The sequence below is a fragment of the Pyrus communis genome, chromosome 7 (assembly GCF_963583255.1).
Source record: "Pyrus communis chromosome 7, drPyrComm1.1, whole genome shotgun sequence".
In the NCBI taxonomy this organism is placed as follows: Eukaryota; Viridiplantae; Streptophyta; class Magnoliopsida; order Rosales; family Rosaceae; genus Pyrus; species Pyrus communis.
In genome coordinates, this window is record NC_084809.1 from 16,053,419 (window position 1) to 16,063,772 (window position 10,354).

At 35.9% G+C, this 10,354-nt stretch overlaps 1 protein-coding gene across 1 annotated transcript; it reads left to right on the plus strand.

The window, feature by feature from the left end:
- Positions 1-5,031: 5,031 nt before the first annotated feature.
- Positions 5,032-10,135, plus strand: LOC137739281 (aromatic aminotransferase ISS1-like). Its single transcript, XM_068478834.1, has 9 exons — positions 5,032-5,354; positions 5,535-5,582; positions 6,263-6,391; positions 7,407-7,466; positions 7,912-8,068; positions 8,524-8,630; positions 8,776-8,834; positions 9,099-9,207; positions 9,430-10,135. The coding sequence occupies exons 1-9, from the start codon at positions 5,292-5,294 to the stop codon at positions 9,880-9,882; spliced, it is 1,185 nt and encodes a 394-aa protein (XP_068334935.1). The 5' UTR covers positions 5,032-5,291; the 3' UTR covers positions 9,883-10,135.
- The last annotated feature ends 219 nt before the right edge of the window (positions 10,136-10,354 follow it).

Below are 10,354 nucleotides of genomic sequence, written 5' to 3' on the forward strand. Positions count from 1 at the left end.
AGATTGTTCCTCCATCATTGCACCACAATGCAGCCACATGCACTTGTTCCTCTAACATTTCAGCCACTTGCACTCCCATTCTCTCCCAAAACCGTGCACATGCATTCTCCTTGCATTTCTAGCCATTCCACATGCTATTTCAGCCACATGCACTCATAATCATTCAACCAACTTTGCACATGCATTCATCATCATAACCTAGCTGTCATGTTCCCCCCATTTCACCTATAAATAAGCATCCATTGCATTCATTCTCATACACATCCATTCACCACAGAAATAAGGCCTTTGTGCCAGAAATTCACCCATTCCAAACACTCTTCCATAAACTCATCCATTGCAGAAATGTAGACCATCAAACCACCCCCTTTGTGCCGTGAGTCTTCCCTACAAATCCAAACACCATCCTTCCATTCCTCTACCACTACCCAAACCATTCACACCATCAAACTATCCTTAGACCTTGTGCTACAACGAAGAGGAAGATAAGAGTGCCTAAACGTTCATACAATTCAAGTTTGAGTTGTTGGAATGTTTAGGTGTTTCTTTGATTTCTATGTTTAATTTCAATACTCTTTGTTTTGTACGAATGAGGCATGGAAGAGAAGAGTGCCTAAACGTTCATACAATTCAAGTTTGAGTTGTTGGAATGTTTAGGTGTTTCTTTGATTCTCTTTGTTTTGTACCATGAGGAACTAAACCCCCCTTGGTTAGGGGGTGATTCAAATATATGTTTATGCTTGCATTTTGATTTGAATACTTCTAATTGCGTTTCATAAGTTGTGGATTCAATTCGTTTAACTGTTTGATTGATAACTTATTTATGTATGTTCATTGAGAGTGCACACTTAATTTTCATGCATGAATATGACGCTAGAATATAAGTGAGTTTCACCTAATCGTTATGAACTTATATTCACAAGTAGTGGAGGTTGCTTATAAACAATCGCGTTAAATGAATTCTTGGCATAAGTTTCATGCAATCCATAGTAACGAATGCCTCGTCAACACTTATAATTTTCATAGAGCGTAATGATTCTTGCTTGTATCTCTTCTATGCATTCATGTTGAGGACTTGTGGGGAATGTTTTGAATTGTTGTATGCGCTAACCCATCCAATTCAATAACGTTAGGAAGATTTGAAGGTTAATTAGTGCATCACGGTTAACCCGGGGTGTTGAGTTTCATGGTTTATTGAAATGCAATTGGAAATCATTTTATTATGCAAGTGTAACATATGTGAAGATGAACCCCTTAGCTAGCATTCATTCATTTCAATTCCATTCAATTCTATCACACATTCACATTTACATTTTGCTTTAATTTACAATCTGTGCAATTTAATTTAATTTCGTATAAACCTCAATCCCCCTTTACTTTATTGTCCAATTTAGTTAGAAAGTGTCTTAGTTTATGTTTCTAAGTGTTTTGATTCAATTTATTTCCCAATTTCGTCCAAATTCACCAAAGTGCTCAAAATTGCCCAGAAAGTGATTTTAAGGCAGTTTTGAGTGTTTTGGGTGATGTTTGAGTCTTTTGGTTTGTTTTAATGTTTTAAGTGTTTAGTTTTACATTCTTTGAGTTAGTTTAGTGTTTTATATTGTGTTTTTACGTTCTTGAGTCAAGTTATTACATAAATTCGTCCAAATTTGTGTTTGTGCTCAAATCTGCCCAGAAAGTGGTTTTTAGGCAGATTTGAGTGTGTTTGTGTTGTTTTGAGTCTTTTGGTTTGTCTTAGTGTTTTAAAGCTTAGTTTTGCATTCTTTGAGTCTAAGTTAGTATTTCATATTGTTATTTTACGTTTTTGAGTCAAATCCAAGTGGTTAACAATCCCTCCTAATCCCCGGTCTAGAACGATCCCTACTTATACATATACTACAATTTGACGAAAAGAGGGTTTAATTTGTGTGCGTATAAATCTCGCATCAAAATGCTTGTGCAAAACGGCGACTATAGCTATATATATAATGGTTATTATAGAAATGGTACACTAGAAGTAATGGACACCAACCAATTAAGTGATAATATTAACATCCATAATTAGAGAAAATAAATCGACTCTGTATTTTGAAATTCCCTTAAAAAAATTCTAACAACCAAGTCCATAGACAGAGAAATATTGGAGAAACAGGTTCTCACACCTTAGAATTAGACATGGAAATAGTTGAAAAATTTGTCTTCAACTGATTTTAGGTTTTTATTTTTTAAATGCGTGAAAAGATAAAATTACATATTGGATTGGATTTATGATGGTAGTTTAGGTAGTAGTGCAAGCAAGAAGGCACGCGCTCTGACCGGTTAAGGTGATATTGTTTCACATATATAACAAGTTTGATATTTGCTATAGAGAAGTGTTATTGGCACTCCAAAAAATCTCATTTTACACTCCTCACAAGTGTATTTTTCTTTCTAAATATAGAAAGTTTGGAGTGTAGAATGAGAAATTTAGAGTGCCAATAACAATTCTCTTTGCTATATAGATAGATGTATATTGTTGAGAAGGCTAAATTAGCAAAGTATTATAATGATCAAAATATTGACAACATTAAGTTGTTCATTGTTCAAAATATCGTAGATACATTATAAACATGTTATTGGATATAGATTTTCGTTCTTCATAAGAAAAATGAATAAGAATGTACGTGTTTTCTTCCCTTTTCTTTTCCTCCTCAAAGTCACCATGTTTCTTCCCTTTTGAGCCACATCTTTCAAATCAATGTGTACCTGAGTGAGAAAGTGTATAAATACTGGAATGTGAATAGAAATAAAATATAAAAGCAAAGATCTTAATTATGAAGGCTTGTTATTCACTGCAATAAAGCCTTCTCATACATTAGCTGATAATCTTATCGTAATTATAATTTATCATACATGATCCATTCATGCAATAAAACCTTACAATCAGATCACAGGGAGAATAAGTAGAGACTCTTGACTCTGGCATCAAGGTATTACCTCATGGACAGCATTCCTAAGATCTTGTTACCCTGTCAAATAATGATGTGAAAATGACTCCGGTTGTAATGGACGCGAAAGTAACATCTTGAGCTCTTGTTTTCCAAACAAAAGTAGATCAGCTAACAATCAACGAAATGACTCAAACCTTTCATCCATACAATCTTGAGATTGGGAATTGGATCCTCTCCTGAGCTCAGAATGAGGATTCTCATGGGCAGCCCATTCGGGCTGTTCAAACTTGATCTAACGGCTACAATTATTATAACTCTTAGACAGATCTCCTGTTTTGAGCCGTTGGATCAAAATTCAACGACCCGAATGGGCTGTTCAGAAGGATCTCCATCCTAAGCTTAGGAGAGGATCTAGTTCCTTAAGGTTATGCCTCAATGGCATGAGAAGTACTCAAAACAGAGATTGTTTTCTTTAAGTCTTTAATCTCTCTCTCAGCAAATAGCAATGAGTTGTTACCTTTTGAATCAGGACATGCCTGTAGAGGGTCGGTTCATCTTGCAGGAACTGACCTTACTTGTCCCTGTTCAGGGTTCCCACTCATCCCTCGCTTTCTCTATATCAGTGACCCTTCCCATCACCGAATTAAAAAAAAAAAAAAAAAAATAGGCGCCTTGCTTGCTTCTGTTCAGCGCCCCAACCCTCCCTGTCTCTCTCTGGCTCTGCAATCATTCTACCCTCCTCTCTCTATGTCTCGGAGAGTTATCCCCTAACCGATTGAAATTTTGCCATAATCCCCAATTGATAATATTTAAATTTAAAAAAGATGTTGATAGGTTAATTAAGAGTTTATTTGGAAGTGTTTTTATAAAATAGCTAAAAACGTTTTTGGTGAGATATGATTTTAGAATCAATCTTTAGTAAAATTGTAAATAAATCCTGAAATTACATTTAAAATGATTAATAGTTTAAGTGCTTCATGAAAGAAACACATAATTGATGTTTTAAAAGTATTTTCAAACAAGTCTTAAAACTAATATGAGTGTAAAACGTAAATTGAATATTAAAAAAAGTAGTATGAGTTCAAATAAAATTTTCAATACTCAAAATTCAATTCTATACTTTGGGTGAACTGTCAATTTAGTTATTGACTTATCATCCGAGTGAAAATTAGATCCCTAAACTATTTTGTCAAAAAAATTAGTCATTGAATTATAAAAATCTGTCATTTACATCCCTAATATTCTATTTGAAGTTACTACATTCAATTTTCTGTCAATTTAAACCATCTTACTTGCATGTAATACACATAAGAGGCTATATTAGTAATTTTAATAAATAAATAGTGTATGAAGTTAACTTGAGAATATAAATTAAAGATTAGATTTGCAACCTATATGAAATGTTAAAGGCTTACAGGCAAGAAAATGATGATTCTAAAGTGTGTCAAGTGACTTAAGTTAATAAAACTATAAAATAACTTTGAATATAATAATGGTAGGGATGAAATAAGCAAATTTTAATGAATTTAATAACTTATTTTACCGGACAAATAATTCAGCAACCTAATTTTCAGTGACATCATAATTCAAGAACTAAATCGACACTTCATCCTTATATTTTTATGCACAATAATTCTGAAATGGTGGATAAAATAAAACCTGCCAAGTTGCCGGTGTTCCAGATTTCCTGTCTCTGTTACTCTGTTGTCTGCACTTCACCCAACTGCCTTAAACAAATAACACAACATTAAAAATTGGAAACAATACGCGTAGTCATCGGAGATCCCGATTTCCAGTCGTACAGCTTCAACAACAATTGGCTTCATCATCAGTTTTCCATTCAGATAATTCCTCTTTTGTCAGAAAATCCCAGGTTTTTCTGGTTTACCCTGTTTTTTTATTAATAAAAATTAAAATCACAGACACAGAGTCTAATTTATTTACCCATAAGTAAAAGAAAAAAAAATTAAAATTGAACAAGAAGGACTAGGAGACAAAGGCAAGTCAAAGAAAAGTACCCGAAAGAGAGCGGCCATTGAATGTATTCTGAATGTGAACAGGCAAAAAATAAATTAAATGGAAAGTGCTTTTTTTTTTTTCCTTATCTTTTTAGCGTTATTCTTCACAGAGAGAGAGAGAGAGAGAGAGAGAGAGAGAGTTCTGAACGTCACCACCGACTTTGTTAAAGTGTTTGTGAAGTGCCGAAAGTTGTGGAGGTTGGAAGCATTTTTGGGTTTTGGGTAGGTGAAAGTTTTATCCTGGAAGCAAAATAACATAAGCTTTTGAGGGTTTTCTTGTTCTTTCTCTGATTGGATTTCTGGGAAAGTTTCAGAATTTGTATTGGAGATCATTTTTTTTTGGGCGTTTGGTTTGGTTGGTGAGATGGGTTCCTATGGACAACTTGCAAGGAGGGCCGTGGAGACTAATATGCCGATCATGGTTCAGGTATTTAGGCCAAAACTCCAGCTGGGGTTTCTTTATTTCTTTGAACTTTTTCTCTTTGAATTCCGCTCCTCGTAGTTTAGATTAATTTAGTGTAGCTGTCGCTCGATTCTGTTTTGGAATTTTGGGTGTTTCAATGTTTATGGTGGGAGTTGCGTTTCTTTTTTTTTTTTTTTTGGGCAGATACAGCAGCTGGTCCGAGGAGCCAAAAATGCCGTGTCACTGGCTCAGGTTTGTTTCTCTGATTCCAAGGACTTAAATATCTCACTTTTTGTTTTGCTAAAACCATGGAGCCACTGAGAAATGAGAATGTTGTTTTTAATTTGGGTGTTCCAATGCCAAAGTACATGTAATGTTAACTTTTGGACCGTCTGATTTGTTCTTCGAGTGTGAGTTGCGTGTCTGGTGCTTGTTTCGATTTCTGGAAACGATGAATGTGTTGTGAAAGAAGCATTTGATAATTCGTATTAGAATAAGCTTTTGACTTGAAAGCTATGCACCTCAAGAAGCTGTTTTTGTGCCTGCATTTGACAAGTGCAACTTTTGCATCATTCAAGTTGAAGACTATTAATGAAGAAAAATGCTAGGGAGCGAGTTTGTCCCAACTCTCGAACATGAGTCTCTTTTCCCACTTGCTGAACTTAAGGCATTTTCAAGGAAACAACATACTCTGTTTTGTTATATGTCAAATTGTCAAGTTATGTCCACCAAATTTATGGCCTTTTTATCCCTCAATCTGGTACTTTTTTCCAGCAGAGGGATGTATTATGCATTTTATAAATTTGTTCATCAGATACAAATTTTCTCATCACTGCTTTTGCATTTAGTAGGACTGCTATTTTATGCTGTCTCTATCCCTTGGTTACGTTTGGCAAATAACCTTTATTGTTCTTTGATTGGAACACTTGTAGGGAGTAGTTTATTGGCAACCACCCAAAGAGGCATTGGATAAGGTGAAAGAACTTGTTTGGGAGCCTTCAATTAGTCGTTACGGTGCTGATGAAGGTATACCTGAACTCAGGGAGGCATTGGTACAAAAGGTATCATTAGAACTACTTCAGTGTTTCTCCTGAATATGATCCATTTTAATCTCTTGACACGTTCATATACTCGAGTTCTCAGTTCAACGATATATTCAAATAATGCATGGCTAGTCACATTCTGCTTTTTGCGTCAATTCTAACAATTACCCTTTGGGGACTATGCCAGTCCCATTTCATCAGTGTTATGGGTTGGCCAGGTTTCAAGCCAACTAAATGCAGTTCCATTGGTTGAACAAGCCTAAGCTATTAAGCTGACGCTTTCTAGGATTGAGAAGATCAGTTTAAGAACAAGTTACGGGTACCTTTAGATTAATGATTTTTTCAGAAGTTAGTGTTGTTTAGAAATTGTGAAAGAGGTTGTGGATTTGTATCCCAAATATACGTGGATTTATATCTTCTATAGCGAGCTCAGAATGCTGTGACTGTAAGCTCCAGAATCAACCCCAAAGTATTTTTTTTCTGTTCTATGAAGGAGTCTACATGAGTGGATTTATGCTTATGATTGGAGTAGGAATTGCTCATTTTAGGAGTTTCGCATTCCATTCTACAGCTCAAGAATCACTCTTAACTCATTTTCTTTCATGGATGGAAGATTGAACTCGACTCCAGTTCATTTAGTCCTGTGCACTGATTGTCTACTAGGTTCTGCTCCCTTGGTACCCTTGAATGCATTTTTTTTCTTTATTTCTTTATTTTAAAAGGAGGCAATTGGTGGCGAACCACAGTTATCCACCCCTTTTGTGCCAGGAGGAGGCTAGTTGGGAATTGCACCCTATCCGTGCCCACGATCAAGCAGATTCACAGCTTACAAAGTACCGAACCTGGGATCTCCCCTTTTTCTTCTTTAGGGAGTTGCTGTTAGCACTTTTTCTCTAGGGAGCTGCTGTGCATAATGTTTTAGTTTATAACAAAGTTGGAATGTTGTCCTTGTCTGGAATCACTGCTTTTGAAATATGATTATCCAACTATAAATTTATAATCGGCAAACATATTTCATTTCTTTGTTTTGCAGTTGCATCGTGAAAATAAGTTGTACAAATCTTCAGTGATGGTTACTGCAGGCGCAAATCAGGTGATTATTTATGTTTTGTATTTCCATGAAAGGTCTATAAAAACTACTAATATCTAGACTGTAAAAAGAGACACAATTTAATTTTGGAGAGGCAAATAGTTTGCTTTATAGTTGTGTAACTTAGCATCTGAAATAAGAAGAAAATTGACCAGGATAAGAAGAAAATTGACTTCCCGGTTAAAGCTTCGAGTGATTAGCACTATTGTGATAAGCATGAAATTTTCCACTGGAAGTTGTAATCTTCTATCAATTTCATGTTATCTCAAATATTGCATCTGTAACATCTGTTACAGACACAAAACCTAAACAAATGAAACATGATGATCTTCTGTGCACTTTATTTTGATCTTTAGTTGCTCTGTCATATAAATATGACAATATATAGTGAGTTTTACAGAACTGATTTCAAGCAATCTAGGATAAGTTTGCAACAATTTCAACGCAGGCATTTGTGAACCTTGCTCTTACATTGTGTGATGCCGGAGACTCTGTGGTTATGTTTGCACCATACTACTTCAATGCCTACATGTCCTTTCAGATGACAGGAGTCACTAATATACTCGTGGGTCCTGGTCACCCAAAGACACTCTACCCAGATCCAGGTGACTTCATAAACTTCTCGTTGCAGAGGGACATAAGAATGATATATTTTTTTTAACTTACATTTAATGATTTATCACTGGTTAGATCTTGATATAAATTTAACCATGTCAAAAGCCTTGTTATCTTGAGTTGTAATGTTTGTCACTGGTCAAATCATGTCAAAAGTCTTGTTGATAAACTTTAGCTGCAACATATACTAGTTACCGTGTTTAATTTCTCATTTCAAGCTCGTTAAAGTATTATAGCATATCACATTAAGTTTGCCATAGCTGATTGGTGCTTTCCTACAGTCCAAACTTAGACATGTTCTGGTAGCCCGGACTTCTGACAACTTGGGTCATTTGTCATGCATCTATAAATGTTTGTAGAATTTAACATAAACTAATTTGATTGACTGTACAGTATTTCCAGTGATTATTCTTTCGTGTTGTCATATTTACTATGTTGATTTCAGACTGGTTGGAGAAAACGTTATCCGAAACCAAACCAACCCCAAAACTTGTTACAGTAGTTAATCCTGGCAACCCAAGTGGAACCTATATTCCGGATTCTCTTCTTAAGGTCTCTCTCTATCTTGTTCTCTTAAAAGAGTGTTTAGTCATTGATTGTGTGTAAACAATAAAAACTTTGTAGCAGTGATTGAGCCTTGTGATAAACTAAATATTGTATATGCTTTTCTTACTTTCATTCCTCTCTTTGTGAGTAGAGGATATCTGATATATGCAGAGATGCTGGATCCTGGCTAGTTGTGGATAATACATATGAGTAAGTCTATTGATTTTTTTTTTTGTAATCTTATTAGAAATGTTGCAATAGTATGTATTTTGCTGCCTTGATGACATGGTTCTGTATGATTCTCGTCTGTATTTTCATTCGTATGTTGGTGTTTACCTGAGTACTGTTAAGGGAGAATTTTCTTTTCCTGTTTCCTTTTCAGCTGTGTCCGAGTTTTAACTGCTTCCAATTGAAGAATAATTGCCAAATGTTTGCTTCTGAAGTACATGTGAGTCATAACGTTTAATCTCGCAGGTATTTTATGTATGATGATTTGAAACACACATGTGTGGAGGGAAATCACATAATCAACATTTTTTCCTTCTCGAAAGCTTATGGGATGATGGGATGGCGTGTCGGATATGTAAGAAAATACATTTTATCTTCAATGTTAAGTTAATAGGTCTAGATTGAGTGTGAAAGTTTTACGCCCTTCAGTAGTTGTAGATTTTGCATCTTGATAGACACCATATCAAATAGCCATTACGACTACACGTTTGTCTAGAGATTTTCTTGCATGGTAAAATCGTTATTTGGATTTATGAGTTAGCATTGCTGATTCAACTTAATTGATGAATTTATGCAGATAGCTTACCCATCAGAAGTAGAGGGCTTTGGTACCCAACTCCTCAAAGTTCAGGATAACATTCCCATCTGTGCTTCAATAATTTCACAGCACCTTGCCCTCCACTCATTGGAAATGGGACCCGAATGGGTCACTGAACGAGTGAAGGGTCTAGTCAAGAACAGGGAAATTGTTCTAGAAGCTCTCTCTCCCCTCGGGGACAATGCTGTTAAAGGTGGAGAAGGTGCTATATACTTGTGGGCAAAGCTTCCGGACAAATATGTAGATGATGATAAATTTGTTCACTGGCTTGCTCACAGGCATGGGGTGGTGGTGATCCCCGGAAGTGCTTGTGGATGCCCGGGGAATGTGAGAATCTCCTTCGGTGGCTTGGTAGAGGATGACTGCAAATCTGCTGCAGAAAGGCTGAGGAGAGGGTTAGAAGAGTTGATCAGAGATGGAATGGTCGAGTAACTTACGTTGTTACATTCAATTGACATTAAAAACGGAAGTCAATTTTCCGGTTTTTACTAGTTCACAACTGGTTTTTTAGAATAATGGAGTCCTCTTCTCTGCCAGCAGAGGAATTAGAGTAATTTCAGTGATGCTTAATTCAAAGGGGCAATGCCAAGCTCTAACATGTGCCTGTATTATTCTACACATTGATCTTCAAAATACATGCACATATGTGATTCAAATGCTCGCATGTGCTCCATGTGTTATTTTCCTTTTTGTTCCGACTTCCTGTGCTCCATTTGCCTAAACTCTTCATGCTGACCGTTTTATGTCCGCCATCAGGTTTTCTGCAAGGGGAATGATTTCTGCACTTCCCCTTTGACATGCACTTTTCTCTTTATTTCATGCCATCGGATGAAGCAGATCAAAAGAAAATTAAAAGACGAGTGCAAGAGGGAAAAGACGAGTGGAATTCACTCCCCTTTCTGCA